The sequence below is a fragment of the Podarcis filfolensis genome, assembly GCF_964270895.1.
Source record: "Podarcis filfolensis genome assembly, chromosome: 9".
In the NCBI taxonomy this organism is placed as follows: Eukaryota; Metazoa; Chordata; class Lepidosauria; order Squamata; family Lacertidae; genus Podarcis; species Podarcis filfolensis.
The window spans coordinates 53148542-53165360 of record NC_139610.1 but is presented as its reverse complement, the minus strand read 5'-3'; the positions used below and the strand labels follow the sequence as shown (position 1 = coordinate 53165360).

Sequence of the window (16819 nt, the reverse complement as noted above, 5' to 3'; positions counted from 1 at the left end):
GTCGTTGTCTTTCTTTCTCTTTTTAAAACCCATTGGCTTGTTGTCTTTCGCCTGCCTCGGATTACCGACTATTCGCCTAGATGAAGAGCCATTAATTACCCATTCAGTCAATATTGGGAAGGCGACAAAGCTTTTTACATAGGATTAACGAGGCATCAGATTGTGCCATTAGTATATTCCTGCGCACGGCTAAAGCTTTCGTTATACATTGCTCCTTCCCTCCACCCGCAGTCGATCTGGCAACTGCTGCATATATTAGGGTCCGGCGACGGCGACGTGTGTGTGTGTGTGTGTGTGTGTGAGAGAGAGAGAGAGAGAGAGAGAGAGAGAGAGAGAGAGAGAGAGAGAGAAAGCAAAGGTAACTTGTTATCTCCATTTGGAGTAGTATTGGAAGGCGACATTGGACTCGATTTCGGAACAGCTGGCCTGGGGAGATGGGATCAGGCTCTCCCGGCTGGGGACGGATATGTGGGCAAGTCTCCGTGTTATTTAGCACAGCGGACAGGTTTCGAGTTAGAAATAGGAGCACCCGCCCCTCTCTTCCCCCCATTCTCTTCCTGACTTCCCCTCCCTGCCTCGTCTGCAAATCCTCCAGGAGCTTTGCTCTCGGAAGATCCCTCTCAAGCCGAAATTAAAGTAAAATAAATCTAGTCTCTTACGCTCCACTCTTCTTAGCGTCAGGTGTACGGCTTTTCCTCCCTGCACAACGGTTCCTTAAATAAATTCCAAAGAAAGAAGATGAAATTGGGCTTTTTCATCACCACCGTCATCTTATCAGCAGTATTATCCGAGGCACTTTTCATGCGTACAAAAATGCTTCGTTCTGTCAACTGATTTCCCCGCCCCCTCACAACAGCCTTGTAAGTCGGTGCGAGGTGGAAACTCCATGGTCAGGTGCAGTATATCACTGGTCAACAGGTGGGTTTGAGAAAACCCAACAAGCGATGGCTTCTCAACTTTATTTTGAGCTTTTGAGAGGCATCTGATTGGCTACTGCCAATGACGGGAACATGTGAACCTCAAGATATTAGACTCCAATTCCCATCAGCTTCACCCAGGTTGGCCAATAATCAGGGATGCTGGGAGATGTAGTTTGGATAGGCATCGCTTCCCTATTTACGTAATATGTCAAAGCGTGCCATAACTAGGGAAGTATTAACGTAGCAGATAATTAAACTCGGTTCCCCGGTTCAGACTCAGCAGTTCGGCCGCTATTCAGGCTTAAAACTCCAGTTTGATGAATCACATTAATCTATGTACTTTTGTGGAGTCAGCCCAATACATTTCGCTCCTCTCCCATTCCTTGTGAAGAAGCCAGTTGGCCTGGCCTACCTCACAGGGTTGTTGTGAGGATAAAACGGGCAAGGGAAGTACCATGTCGGCCACCTAGAGAGCTCGCTGGAGGAAAGACGTAACAATGAAATGAATGAGAGAGCATCTTCTAGCAAACTATGGCAAAATTCTTAGAGGTCTTTTATTCGAGTAAACAGTGTGTACAGTACAGAGCAACCTGAAGACGCTCGTATCTGAAGCAACCTAGTTATGCTATGGTTGCCTGTCCCTCCACAGTCGTTTTGAAACTGCACTATAAGATACATAGCCTCATCCGGCGCTTTGGAAGCGAGTCCCCCTGGGTTCAGTGGGATGGATGTCCAAGCGAGGGGGTTCAGAAGTGCAGCCAGAGCAACCCGGTAGACAAACAACAAAACAGAGCTAGGACAAGGAGCTGCAAGGATTCCCCCCCGCTCCTCTCCCAGGAACGCACGCACAGAGAGCAGCCGCAATCCTGTATACACTTACCTGGAATCAAGTCCCACTGGACTCAACGAGATTTATTTTTTATCTCTCTCTCTCTCTCTCTCTCTCTCTCTCTCTCTCTCTCTCTCTCTCTCTCTCTCACTCTCACCCTCTATCTCACACACACACACGCTCACACACTTATACTATCACTTTGGATTTTTAATTGGAAGCCGCTTTGTAAACCAACTTTGTGTGGGAAGCAGGGTTCACATATAACGAGGACGCTTTTGTTGCGTTGTGGAATGTGAACCACTTTGAAACTTCCGGGAATGAATAGCGACATCGAATTTATTTTAAGAAATAAACGAAATGTTGACTCGATGGGTTCCGAGTCCTCAAGAAAACGATTTGGCTGACAGAGCAATCCGCAACAAGCTTTTTTTTCAGGAGTAGGTCCCACTGAGTTGAATGGAACTTGTTCCCTGGAAAAGGGCTCGACACGCGACTCCAGTTCTTTCCTGTTCACTAGATCCGAAAAAGGTTCCACAGGTCAGGCGTATTTGGATTGTAAACCTGCCCCGAGCTTCACAGCAATATTGATTTGATGGTATTCTTGATCTAAGTGTGTGTCCCCCCCCCCCGCCCTTGAATGGGTACCCTTGAGACAGAATTTAGCCCTTCTAAGTCCTCGTTAGAAGAACTGGAACCAGCGCCATTGATCTCAATGGGACTAACTTCCGAGTAGGCATGGATATGGTCAGGTGGCAGACCCCACACAGATTTCAGTGGAAGAAATATTCAGCATATGCCAGCAGAAGGTCCCAAATATAATGCCCGACATCTCCAGGCAGGACTGGCGATGTCCCCTGTCTGAAGCCCTGTAGACTCATAGAACCATAAAACTGTAGAATTGGAAGGGGTGGGGTGGGGTCATCAAGTCCAACCCTCTGCAACACAGGAATCCTGCCCACAGCCATCCCTGGGTGGGCTCGAACCACCAAGCTTCTGGTTACAAGTCAGACCCACACTGACCCATTGCGCCACAGGCTTCCTTCAGTGTAGACAGCACTGAGCTGGATGGACACAGAATAAGTTTTTCCCACTGAAATCAATAGAACATGCAGGACACTGACTCCGAGGTATTTGTGCATTAGGACTACAGCCTTGGAAAGGGGTGCAAAGTTGGCTGTGCTTGGCTTTTAAAATTAGTGAACAACAGGTAGCACTTATCAAGCAAATCCTAATCGATTGATCGCATGTTTTCAGTCAACTAATCGACTAATGCAACCATTGAATCTTCATACGGAAAAAAAGCAATGGCTTTACATTAAAAAAAGCAATGATTTGGGCTTGTTTAAATGATGGACCCATGTGAAGAATTCCTCTCACAAGGAACACAATGCCTCCCTTAAGACGGTGCTGATACTTGTATTTAAAATAATGATAAAGTTTTAAAAAGGAGGTCTATTAATTAAGAAGGGCATATTTTTACTGGATCACTGTGTCTAAAACTCGATTAATCTGTCAGATCCTTGCCTAAATAATAACACTGCGGCCCCATTTAATGTTGTTGTTGCTGTTAACTAAGTATTTGGCCTTAGCTAAACTTTGAAGGTATGCATTTGTTTTTTTCTGAGACTTATATGCCGCTTTTCAGGGATCAGCACTGCTATACTCCCTCCTCGAGCTGATCTGTCTAGCCCTAGGGATAGAGCTACCTTAGACCACCGGTCCGTTTAGCTCGGCATTGTCTACATTCACTGACAGGGAGCCTCCTTGTCTGAACTTTCAGACAAGGGTCATCCCCAGCCCTACCCTGCAGATGCCGGGGATTGAACCTAGGACCTTCTGCATGCAAGGCAAAAGTATTACCACTGAACTACGGCCCTTCCTCGACTTGGCTCTGAAAGGTTTGGTGAAGCTTCTGCCGGGCTCCTATTTAAGCAAAGTGCTGCTTGCTTCCTAGGAAGCGGGTGACGGAAATGCCACATAGTCTTCCTGCAGCGAGATGTGGACAGACAGGGCTGTTCCTATGGGATCGAAAAACTACGCAGGGGCCCCAGATCCTCTACACCTTTAATCGGAAAATAGACCCACTGTAGCCAGTCGAACTTGCTTTCCCCTACCACGAATGTTCACACAGAAGTGCATCTTACACGCCTGAGAGAGGCTATTATTTATCTGAAATACTGATTTATTATTATGCAAGAACCGACTTTCAGGATCGCAGCCGAGGTGTTGGGGTTAAACTAAATGAAACCCGGATCTACTTCAGTTTAATTGGATTTCGCATATGTATCTAATTCAACACCCCCACTTCAATAAACAAATAATTGAATTAAATTAGCCTATCACGCATGAATTAACCAGGAACAGGCTAGCATACTGTACCTACTTACCTGGAAGTAAATTTTATTGAACTCAGGGGAACTTACTTCTGAGTAGATATGTATAGGATTTAACCAATGACACATCCTTTTTAAAACAAAAAAACAAAACAAAAAAACAAAAAAACCCTACAATGTTGCCCTCATTTCGGAAAGTCAATATACGAACTTGATATGTTACTGTTACCTGGGAAATGCTACAAACTTTTAACGGGAAGTTTATGCAGGCACTTTCGTTGTTTTTTTAAAGCACCTACCCCCAAAATACTTCTTGCTTTTCATCAACCATCGAGGACTTGTGGGTTAAAATATAAAGAAATACTCGCATTTTCAACGCCCTAATCTGCAGTGCCTAGGGTTGTGTTGGCTTTAACAAAACTACCTTGCAGAGGAGGTTTCAAGAAGAGAACTGAAAAGAGACATCCAGGCGACTGACAATTCACTCCTCTTTACTGAGGGACTCAAAACCCGATCCAGATAATCTCCACTCATTCCTTCTTTCCAAAATCAGCCGGGAAGCAAGGTTGAAATGAACGGAGACTACGCCACCTGGCAAGAAGACCAATCACATCCAAGTCCCATTGCACTAGACAACGTGGCAACTAGGCAACTTGGGAAGACAGGCGAACTAATGCCAGTGTACTGGAAGAAGCAAAGATCACTAGTGTCGAAGCAGTGATCCTTCAACATCAACTTCGTTGGACTGGTCATGTTGTTCGGATGCCTGATTATCGTCTGCCAAAGCAACTACTGTACTCTATTCCGAACCTAAAAATGGAAAGCATAATGCTGGCGGCCAACAAAAGAGGTTTAAAGACTCTCTCAAGGCAAACCTAAAAAAATGTAGCATAAATACAGACAACTGGGAAACGCTGGCCTTGTGAGCGCTCCGATTGGAGAACAGTCTTTTTACCAAAGGTGTCATGGACATTGAAGATGCTGGAACTCAGAACGAAAGGGAGAAACGTGCCAAGAGAAAGACACGTTTGGCAAACCCTCACCGTTATCAATCCCCCCTCCCAAAAAAACAAACCCCTATTTCCCGACTGTAGAAGGACGTGTGGATCCAGAATTGGCTTCCACAGTCACTTACGGACTCACTTCCATGTTCATGGAAGACAATCTTACTCGGCCATGAGTGATGCCACAGAAGAAAAAGAAGTTGTTAAGCCAGGCCATCCTGAACTGGTGGAGCCCCCGTTCATTTCAATGGGGCTTGAGCAGGAGACCTTCCTGGCAGATCCCGCGCTTTTGTAGTTGAAGCCCAACGCGTCTAGAGTTAGAAAATCTATGAATACATTTGAGGACATCTTCGAAGTGCCACAAGACTAGGCTAGTTTTCCCTTTAACAGAGTGACACAGCTACCCTTCTGAAAACCGTTTACTTTGGAGTAAGGATTTAATACGCTGGCCAAGCCTTTCCAATCCTCAATCAGTGGGACTTTTCTCTGGGAAAGAGCGTTTGGGGATCGTGTCTGCTCTTAAGCATGGCTGGTGTGGCAGGTGAAAAGGAAACACTTAAATCTCACTTATTTAAAAAGGCAATCAAAGCTAAACATTTGCGTCAAACTTTCTCACTTCAGGTTTGTGGGAGCTCCTTTCTCTCTTCCCAAACCAGAACGAGAGGTGCTATATCCTAACACTATGGTCACAAAGGATTAAGGAGCAGGGCACCCAGGGTGCATCTCAGCCAAGAACTTTGTTTGCAGTGTCAGAACTGAGGTCCCCATCCATAGACACACAAATCCATTCCAGGTTTTCTTCCCAAACTTCCTTACCCCCACCAGCCTAATTTTGAAAACAATAACCTCCACCAGCACCAGAATCTGTTGTTATCCTTAATTCAGAAATCCTTGGGATCTACTGCAAGTCGCCCAGAGATCTACCAGTTGAGCCTGATCTACCCTTTGCCTAACCATGTCTGGCTGCTCAGTTTAGTTCTGTCATCTCCACACATTGGCCAGTCCCTTCCGCTATGAAGGTGGTCACCTTGTACCAAAGGCTAATGGATAGCATTACTATTATACCGTGAAGCCCAATGGATTCCTTAGGTAGGACAGAACAGCCCGAAACTTACTTCAGCCGAAATATCTTGTCTGAAGCCGGTTTCGTGCCACTCTTTCCACTGCAACTAATCAACCTACAGTGCAATCCTGTGGATGTCTACTCGGAAGTGCCATTGAGATGGGACTTATTTCCAGGTAAGCGTGTATCCGATGGCAGCCGTTGAATCGAATTCGTAGGCTAAACTTGCTTGTCGGTGTGTTTTAACAACAACACCCCCCACCAATGGTCTTTATATGTTTACATAGCAATTTCCCTTCTGATTTCAGAGGGTGAAAAACAGACTCACGGATCATTGTGCAGGGCAGGAAATGTAACATGTAGATACAAAACCCCAGGCTCTTAATGAACGGTTAGAAAAATAGCCACTTGTTTCTCAGCGAGAAGAGTGAAAAGGTCACCAAGCATTTGGAAATGGTTCCAAATCTAAGCTCTCGCTCAGAAGTCGGATTGCTTGATGTCAGTGCAACTGGCGTTTGATGGAGCATCCCGGAATTACTTAAGGCGGACTACATGATCCTCCTTCAGATTGGCTGAATAGCGCAGGAAGATCTCTTTCAGCGGGTGTTTCCACGTGGAATTAGAAGGTCCTCATCTCAGTTCGTAAATGCGGCCAATTAGCAGAGTCTATATTAATTAGTCAGCAATAAAAGATTCTGTTCTGAAGGTGGCACGAATATGGGCGCTGAGGAGCACATCTGGGCATCTGAATATATTAAACAGAACAGAGTCCTCCTTTTCAGTGGGGCTCCGATCGATCTACGACACCATATATGACACAACCCTCTAAGTCTGATGTCTCAGAAGAATGTCTCAGAAGAACGTCCCACAGAATTCAATAGGGTTCGCTCCCAAGCAAGTGTGTAGCTCAAATCACATCACGCTCAACACCACGATCCTACGCATGTCTCCTCATAAGTAAGGCAAATTGGGCTCAATGGGGGTTACTCTCAGGTAAGTGCAAGTGCACTGGAAAAGACCCTGATGTTGGGAAACTGGAGGGCACAAGGAGAAGGGGACGACAGAGGACGAGATGGTTGGATAGTGTTCTCGAGGCTACCAGCATGAGTTTGAGCAAACTGAGGGAGGCAGTGGAAGACAGAAGTGCCTGGCGTGCTCTGGTCCATGTGGTCACGAAGAGTCGGACACGACTAAACGACTAAACAACAACAAAGTGCAAGTGCAGCCTAAAAAGTGACCTCCAACGTTAAGACTCTCATTTCCCTTGATAGACGGACGCTATAATACAGTGGTACCTCGGGTTACATACGCTTCAGGTTGCAGACTCCGCTAACCCAGAAATAGTGCTTCAGGTTAAGAACTTTGCTTCAGGATGAGAACAGAAATCTTGTTCCGGCGGCACGGCGGCAGCAGCAGGAGGCCCCATTAGCTAAAGTGGTGCTTCAGGTTAAGAACAGTTTCAGGTTAAGAACGGACCTCCGGAACGAATTAAGTACTTAACCTGAGGTACCACTGTAATCGCCTGTTACTTGAATTGAAGAAATGACTTTTCACTCATTGATGGGTCTTTCACCACCAGATAAAACCGACCTGCTTCCAAGTAAAAGTGCACTAGGAAGGCCTTTGTCTTATCTTTCAATCACGATCAAAACCGGGATTTTAACACCTTGATTTCAATAGTAGGATGTAAAGCATCGAATCCTTACTCTAAAGTAGCTCTCTCCCACCCCACCCCTCACTGCAGAAAATGCGATGCTTTTGTAATGTTGGTATAAGAACTGGGTGTGGTATGTATGGTATAGTAAGCGTGGTAGTATCAGCGTATTTTGATCTATTACACAGAGCTTAAATCAATGCGGCCACTCTATGCCACTTACCTCGGAATAAGCCCCAATGAAGTCAATAGGATTTACTTCTGAGTAGACATATAAAGGATTCTGTTTTGTATTTTTTTTTTAATTGTGGAAAAATGCGTGTTTCTGACGGGATATACCTACCGGTCATCAAGAGGAAAGTTTAAAACTAACCTCTCCCCACCAGCTTTTAAAATTATACAAGGCTTTCCGTTTTCTATGTAAAAAGAACTGGTATCCAATAGGAGTCTAGGAAATCAGTGGATGTCGACTGAAAACAATTGACCAGTGCGTTAGAGAGTCTATGTTACTTCATGCCACTGTTTATCACAGAAGTTACATTCTTAACACAGTCTCTTCTCCTTTAATATTAATTTAGATTACTATATCTTATGCCAGCAAAATTAGGTTGGCATCATATAAGGCAGAAATCATGGTACCGCAATGTCTTTGTTTTCTAGCCTGGGAGATACTGTGTAACTCGTTCGCTCTAAGCTGCTCCAAGTAAAATCAAGCGGAGCTCACTTTGTGTCAGAGAGTTGTGGTGAGCTAAGGTCTATTATTTTGTAAGCATTTTGTATGGCGCCTCTCCAGTGGTGGCACCTCATTTGTAGGCCTGGAGCCTATGATGGCTTTTTTAAGGTCAAAAACATTTTATTTAACCCATTCAGGTCTTTGGTTCTTAACTGAGAAGCTACTAGTTATGCTTGTGGTCTTTTTTGGGTGGGTGGGTGCTCATTCTTTTAAGTGGGGTGGGATTTGTTCCATATATATATATATTCCACGTAAACATTCAGAAGGATTGAGCTGCCTCGATTCCTGTTCCGGGAAGGAACATGCCAGCTTTTCTAATGATGTTAGGCAGCAAGCGAAGGGTACCTGACTGCGCCTTCGCGGATGCCTCCGGCCCTTCCCAGCTCTCTGACGTTGCCATGTTGCTCTTTTGCAAACACCACACGTCTAAGGCGAAGACGCCCCTGCCTTGAATTTAGTGAAAGTTTGTATGGGAGTTTGGTTGAGGCGGCTGCTGTTTGGGGTGGGGGGAATCGCCCCCTGCTTCGGGAGAGGATTGATGGTTACCGAGAACACCTCGGGACCATAGAGACAAGCTCAGTACAATTGTTACACCCTTCACGCGGAAAATCCCGAACCAAATTAACTTTGGCAAACAAGCCTTTTCGTCCAGAATTTACCCGCTCCCCCCCCACCCCGCACACAGACCGCGCTGCCCGCAGTTCCCATGGACCTGAGCAGCAGAGGGCGCTGTTGCACTTCCTTTAGGTCGAGGCGCAGCGCTGGCGATTAAAAGAGAAAGAGGGGAGATTGGGCCAGGGAGGCGCACAAACATCACCAGGGCGGCCGCGTAGAATCCAACAGCTGCTAAAGAAAGCTTTAAAAGGCAGAAGCAATAGAAGTGCCCCGCCCCACCCGCGCACCGCTTTCCTGGCCCACACACAATACGCTATACATTGTGGTTGCAACTTGAATCTCGTTCGACTGGGCGCAGTGATACAAGATCGCACCTATCAGCCTTTCCTAGGAGACACCGATGGGAATATGGAGCGGGCGGGGGGGGGGATAGGGGAGACTAGATTCAAGTGCGAGGCTGACCAGAAAGGGGTGGGCAGACTCACCATTGGCGCTGGGGTGTTGCCTTCCGAACAGTTTGCTGCTAGAAGCTTCCTTCCTGCTCTCTGGAGAATCATTGAATTCTCCTTTTTTAATATCAGAGTCTTTGGAGAAAAGACATTCAACAGCAGAAGGTTGTACCCCTGAGAGAGAGGGAGAGGGAGGAAGAGAAAGAGAAAGAAAAAGAGGGTCGTGGATCGGGAGAAGGAAAGGCCAGGCAAGCAGGCAGAGAGAGCGACGGAAGGGGGACAAAGAAAGAGAGACAGCGAGTTAGGGAAAGTGCGTTTGGAAAGCAAGCACGCTTAGGACACGTTTGTGGAAAGGGCCGTCCCGTCTCATACCCCCCAACCCAACCCTGGGACTCCCCGCTCCTCCGCTTTCTCTGCTTTGGACCCGGAGCAGCCACCCCAGCAGCCTGCCTTAGCCAGGCTAATGGGCACCCTGGACTTTACACAGAGCTCTGCAGCAGAGATCAAAACACTGGATCTAGCAGGACGCCTCGAATCGAGGTGCCAGGATAGGAAACTGAAGGGCGCTGGAACCACAGTCCAGCTAAGCCGGAGTTCGAAGACTGAAAGCCAGGCTAGTCCCGATCCCTTCAGTGAATCTTCACCCCTCGATTCCTACTCTCAACACAGAAGCATTGCAATACTGTGATAAAAATAAATAAGTAAATTACGCAACCTTTGGCTCTTCGGAAATCGGTTAACTTTTATCTCCCCTGGCCTTTGGCTGATGGGAGCTGGGCTCCAGCAAACAGCCAAAAGGCCACAGGACACCCCCTCAACTGGATTAGGGATCGGGCTGCAAATGGGATGGGGATGGAAGTGGCCACTGGGGGTGGTCCTCTTTGCCAGGACAGATAGATATTATGCATACACCCGCGCGCCCATCACCCAGGTGCTTTAACAGACTTAAAAAAACACAACCCACCCACAAATCAAAACAAATGCACACCGCACGTCGACATCATTCTTGCGAAGTGTAAATCGATGGGAAATATCTCTCTTACCTAACTGAACGCAAGCCGATACAAGTTTACGACAGTTGGACTCCATAACCCGTTATCTGCAAAACATTAGATGCATATGGGCGTTAAGAAGACACACAGAATGAAGCCACCGACCTGACAGCTCGGCTGGGCGAACGGAGGACGCCGAGCGCCTCTTAAAAGATGTCTAAAGCAAAGGAAAGAAAAACAAAACAAAACACGTAACAGTTGCCTAGTTTACCATCGGTTTCCCCCCCCCCCCGGTCTGGAGAAGAAAGGAGGTGAAAAGTGGGGGGCGGCAGATGTTTGGTAGGAGGGAGGTGCCTGCAATCCTAAACATATTCGGTGGGACTTAACTTCGTGGGCGGAGAGGGGAGTATGGTTAGGCTTGTGTTGCTGGTTTCGTTCCTCTTTGGGCATTTAAAGGCAGGAGGAAGGGGAGGGCGGAGATCCCTACGCGATTTTTTTTTAGTCCCGACTCCCAGTCCAGGAAAATCGAGGTTTGTTTGTTTGTTTGTTTGTTTGTTTAAAATCGATTGAACCACATCTCCTGGAACTCAAAGAGGTCGGCTTGACTGAGTAGTGCGGTTCGGGCTTTTTGGTTTTGGAGAAAATTAATGTGGTACCTGGACATTCAACTTTCCCCCTTCCTTGTGTCTCAGTTTTGGTGTTGTAAAGACCCACTATGGAAGATACAAGGCAGAAAATAGCAGTAGTAATAGTAATAATAATACACAATTATCCTCATCCTCACCAATGCAAAACTAATGTAAATTAATGTGCATCATTTGACGCGTGGAATCTGAGTAATGCCCATCGCCTCTAGGGATATTTCTCACTTGACATAACCGTCTCAATTCAGAAACACTTGAAAGAATTATTATTGTGGGGAGGGGTGTTGGGATCGGACTTCCCTTAGGTTTGTAAAAAACAAACAAACCTGTGGCTGTAGTCAGGCGCTACCCACTCTGTGCCTTGCTGGGATGACAGAGAGAGAAAATAGCTTTGCTCAGCTTGTCTAATGAAAATGTCTTTGAATGGAATTTATCCTTCTTCCTCTATAAAAAGCTTCGTTCAGTTTCACTAACCTACCAAGGGGACCTTCACTAGCCAAATTTGAAGCGACGCGCTGCTGTCAATGGGACTGGCCTACCCTGGTGATGTAGAATCCTGACCCTTTAATTCTTTGTTGCAGAAGTAGGACTGAGTGAAACTCAATAGGATGCACTTCCGGTGCTCCTATCCCAGACACTTCCTACACATCGAGGAGAAAATAGGAGGATCGGGCGCATAAGGTTGCACACTTACCTGGGAGCAAGTCGTACTAAACTTCCCGCGACTTAATTCCCAGTAAATGCAGGGTTAGGATCGGGCTGGCAGCTAATTAATGAGGCGCAGCCCGATCCTATGCTGAGCTAGGCGTGCCTAAACCCATTCAAATAATGCAACCAGCTGCTTCCCTGAATTGAAAATTAAAGCCTGCGCGGTCTTTCCTCTTTTGTCCGACTTTTAAAAAGTTGCCACCATTTAAGTAAAGGAGGAGAAGGAATTTGGATATCCGTCGCTCTCACTATAGAACTAATCTAGAAAAATAGCCGGGATGCAAAGTGGCCGGGTTTATTTTCAGGGACATTGGGTGTGTGTGTGTGTGCATATTTACCTCCTGCCCCCCAGTGAGAGAAAAATACACAAAATCAAAAAGAAAGAAGACATTCTCGTGAATGGCTGTGCCGGGCAGTCCAGGGACTTTCATTCTGCGGAAATTTTGGTGCCCCCGAATTTAAGAAGGAGATTCCCTTAAAATGAGGGCTGAGTTCACCCCGATCAGAGACGGAGCTTGTGCAATACATCGTGAGTTTCGGCCCTCTGTAGCCATGGAGAATTTGACCAGGATAAGCTCGCTGACTCCTTCACCCAGGTAGGTATACAGAACCTCCCGGTCCTATTCTTGTAGAAGGGATTTCGAAGACCGTTCTAAACACCTTCAGGGGAATTGGCTGATGACCCGCGGAGCGAGAGGAAAAGAGGGTCCCCCAACGCAGACCACCGCCTAGCCAGGGCTCCCACCCCGCTTGGTTTACACGGAGGGCACCCTCAGAAGGCCTCCTTCGGAAGAGCTCTGGGGTGCCACATTTGGAAGCTGCGGGTTTTAGTAATTCTGAGCCCCCCCCTTCTTTAAAGGTGGGGGAAATCTCAGGATTAGTGCCTGATTGAGATGTCTGTTCGGGAGATATTACAAAAATCATTATCAGCGCTCTCTACTAACTCGATATGAAGTAACACAGATGGGATTTTATTAGTCCAGGCTTCAGGTGTTTACTTATGATAATTTGGGTGAAAAATTTGCATGTCATCATCGTTTGGGTAATTTCCCCCTTTGAAACCCCCCCTCCCCCATTTCAATGGTGCTCCTCTATTAGCCTGTGCTTATCCTCCTTTAGAAATCTGGATCGGATAAATAAATATGACTAAGAAGCGGGTTAAGATTTTAGAGGGGGAAACCGCCATCGACAGCATATTTTTTTTTTGAAGATTCCGAATACGATCCATAATCAAATATCCTAATAGCATCACCCATATCCTGAGCGCGTTTATTTGCAAACGCTTCCAGTTGCAATGCAACTTATCCCCCCCCCCCCCGCCAATTGAAGGGTGCAATCCGTGGGTTCTTACTTAAGGGAGAGGTCTCACTCAGTTCCCTGGGACTTACTTCTGACCAGGCGCTCAGGATCAGGCTGCACGTGGATTTAGGATCGCAGCCTTATTTCGAAGCCGATGGCCCTTCTTTTCAACTAACGGCCAGATCCTAAGCTTAATACCCAAGTGGGTCCCACTGAAATAAATGAGACATCATTCCAGGTAAATATGCAGAGGATCGGGGCACCCGAAAGGTCAGTGAATGTTTATTTCTTGAGACAACTCTCAGAATTCTAATAGGGCCGAGCCATTTATATTCTCAGCTCCAGGGAGCCGAAAGAGGATGGCTCGCTGAGTGTATGAAACGCCCTTTCCAATAAAGAGGCCTAGTATGTGAGCTGTGGTGAAATTGTTAAGGAAGGCAATTAAGAAAACCCCCTAATTCCTCTCTGATGATCCTTAAACCGGTTCTGTCAAGACAAGCCTCGCATGACAAATTTGGTCGCCCTGTTTCAACGCCTACCTTGATGGCTAATTTATCTAACCACCTGAGACGCGCAATTTATTTTTCTCTGTTTTTAAGTCGCCTCCCCCCCCCCTCCAACCTTCTTCCAAAATCTGGACAAGATTATATCCTGCAAAGACAGACATATAACCACCTGGAATGTCAACAGTTATAATTATCCACACTTTAAAAAAATCCTTCTGCCATTCATATGTATATTAATATTTATTTTATTACAGGGTTTCCAGGGCTCTTAAGAAATAAACAGTTTTGCAGCACAAACCTAAGCATATTTATTGGGAGGGGGGAAGTCACCACCGATTGTCAGATTGCAGTGTGTGTTGCGGAGGTGGGGGCACAATTTAGCGCTGTAAATAAATTGTCAAGCTAAATCGATTCTGAAAGACCCAGGTCCTAATTATATCCATAACTACATAACTGTTTGTTTCTCCGTATATCTACATCACAAAAACGGGGGGAGGTGAGTAAATCAGGCCGATTACATGGGATCTGTAGGAACTTTTCACGAGTAACTCCACAAGCTTTCCGCCATATTACTAATATTAGCTTCCTATGCTAAACTGATTTACGTGGAAGGAATCCCATTGATTAAATCAATGCGGCTTATTACAAAATCATTTGGGGGAGGGTAATAGGGTGATCAGAACTAAAACTAGATTCTTGTTCGTTTGCAAATCCGATCTTTAACCCACTTTTGCTCGTCCCTTATTTAATTTTGTTGTATTATTATGATTTAAAATACTATTTTAGGCGTGTAGCAAAATTTGCACCATTTAAGACGCTGTTAACTATTTTACAAGCAAGCAACGCGAATCACAATTAAATAATAAGAAAGATACCTCCCCCACACTTTTAAAAATGGTTTAGCAAAATTCGCGTCTTTAAGCTGTTCTCAGATATTTTTATCAGCAACATGCAGCGAGGCATACAATTAAATGATAATTACCGAGAGAAAAATAAAATAAATTATTATTGATGGCAGATTAGAAACCAGAATTTGGAGGGGCTTCTTTTCTGTCTTTCTAGGAAGTGAGGAAATTGAATTGGTGGCTGACTGCAAACAGCAGCAGAACCCTAACCGATTTTGTACACACATAAGTCAGTTTAAACTCTTTTTTTTTTTTTTTAAAGCTAAATCGGGCCTTATTTTGTAACTGAAACAAGGCCCGGACCAAAAGGAGAACAAAAATATATGAGCGGCATATGCATAAGGCATCGCCTGTATTTATTTCCCTTACTTTAAGGATCTGCAAACCTTAAATGCGAGACAGACCGACAGAGAGAGAGAGAAACTGCAACATATATGACGTTTCCCTCCAGAGGAATACCGTTTACTTAGGCGCGCGCTGAGAAGAAACTTTCGCAAAACTAGGCAAATTTCCTAGGAAAGCAGCACTTTCTTCTTGCCAGTGCAACCCCTTTGTTAATTTATTAAACTTCTTTTTCTGATGCCTTTTAAAAAGAAAGGGGGGAGAATAGGGAGGGTGTGTGGGTGTAAAGAAAAATGATTCATTTTGCATTTGAAGAGGCAGTGAATTAACCTTTAGGCGTAGGGAGTGAAACTGGCCACGAACCTTTGGAGGTAGCTCGGTGTGTGTTTGTGTTAAATCCTAATATATTCTAACTAGTAACCTGCAGCTGGTATACTTAACTGGTAGCGCGTTAGTAGCTTTCTGGTGCAAATAGTCGTGGGAGTAGCTGCAGCACCCCTCATCATAGTGTTACTGATGGAGATGACTATTATGTTTACTGTTGTTACGCCAATTAGAAGACAAGGGTAATTTATTGTCTTTCCTTGGCGATCAGCGTTGGCTGACTCTTCCAAGCCTAGCGAGAGCCCAGCCCTTCCAAACCGACGGCTCGCGAAAGGAAAGGTAGCCAATTGGGTCTGCAAACGGCCCCAGATCAGAAAGGCCTGCAGCAGGTCCTTCGCCTCGACTCCTCTTTTCTTTCAACATCCCCCTCGGGGGAGGAGGCCGGTCCCCCAAGACGTCTGGTTTAAGCTGGAGTCCTTGGTTTAAACTGCGAGCGCGCGAAAAGGGGTGGGGGTGGGGGGCACTGCTTTTGGCAAGCCCACAGCCAACCCTCCCCAAAGCCCCCCAGCCCACACACCGCATTTATAACTGCAAACACGCACACCCCAAGGTCTGCGGCCAGCCCAGACGGCCCCCTCCGCTCGCCCCCCAAACGCCACAAATCACCCTTCGGGGCGAGTCTGGGGAAGTGGAACCAATTGGCCGATTCACATTATCTCACACCGCCGGGCCAAAGGCAGCGACGGGCCTCCCTGGCTCTGCTTACCGGCTCCCTTTGCAAGCGCGCGTCGCTCTCTCTGTTTTTCCCCCCTTCGCCCTCCCTGATCGCCGCCGCCTTCTTCGTCGTCGTCTTCTTCTGGGCCGAAGCTTTTAGCAAATCCCAGGCTCGAGATGAGAGTTGGTGGACGACTCGAGTCGCCCACAGACGCCTCCTCCGCCTCCTCCAGCAAGCGCAGCAGCAGCAGCACCACTACGGCCAGCCTGGGACGGCAAGGAAGCCGGAGCAAGGCAAGGATCCCCAAGGAGAAAGGAAGGCTGGCCGGCAGGCGCGCGGCGTTCCGTCGAGGGGGCCACGGCGGGAGGGAGCTGTTGGCCGCGGCTCGACGGCAGGCAGGCTGGCAAGCAGGCTGGCTGGCAGGCAGGCAGGCTCCTGGCGGCTTCGCTGCGGGACCGCTGTGCTTTCCCGGGGCGGACACGCTGCCTGTGTCTCTCTGCCTTTCTTCGCCTCTCCTCGGGCTCCTCTCGCCTCGCTCTGCCTGGCCAGGGAGCCGCGTGACGTCAGCAGAGATTCCACCAAACTCAACTCCGCTGCGGAGCAGAGAGACGACGGGGCGGGGGGGGGAGCGAAGTGCAGGGGGCGCAGTTGGGAGAAGACCTGAGAGAGAGAGAGAGAGAGAGAGAGAGAGAGAGAGAGAGAGAGAGAGAAGAAGGAGGAGGATGGATAGATGGACAGACGGATCGATCTGAAGGCTGGGCGGAGAGCAGAGAGTCAAACC

General features: G+C 46.9%; 1 protein-coding gene across 4 annotated transcripts in view; it reads right to left on the bottom strand.

The window, feature by feature from the left end:
• Nucleotides 1-16556, bottom strand: part of PITX2 (paired like homeodomain 2) — a 34506-nt gene extending 17950 nt beyond the window's left edge. The window contains exons 1-3 of one of the 4 annotated variants that reach the window (XM_083571786.1): nucleotides 16090-16556; nucleotides 10647-10702; nucleotides 9640-9777 (exon numbers count right to left, since the gene is read on the bottom strand). In XM_083571786.1, the coding sequence (XP_083427912.1) occupies nucleotides 9640-9777; nucleotides 10647-10692 (184 nt within the window). In that variant the 5' untranslated portion in view covers nucleotides 10693-10702; nucleotides 16090-16556. The remainder of the gene's footprint in view (nucleotides 1-9639; nucleotides 9778-10646; nucleotides 10703-16089) is intronic. The other 3 variants (XM_083571789.1, XM_083571787.1, XM_083571788.1) reach the window with 3 other exon arrangements.
• Nucleotides 16557-16819: the final 263 nt, after the last annotated feature.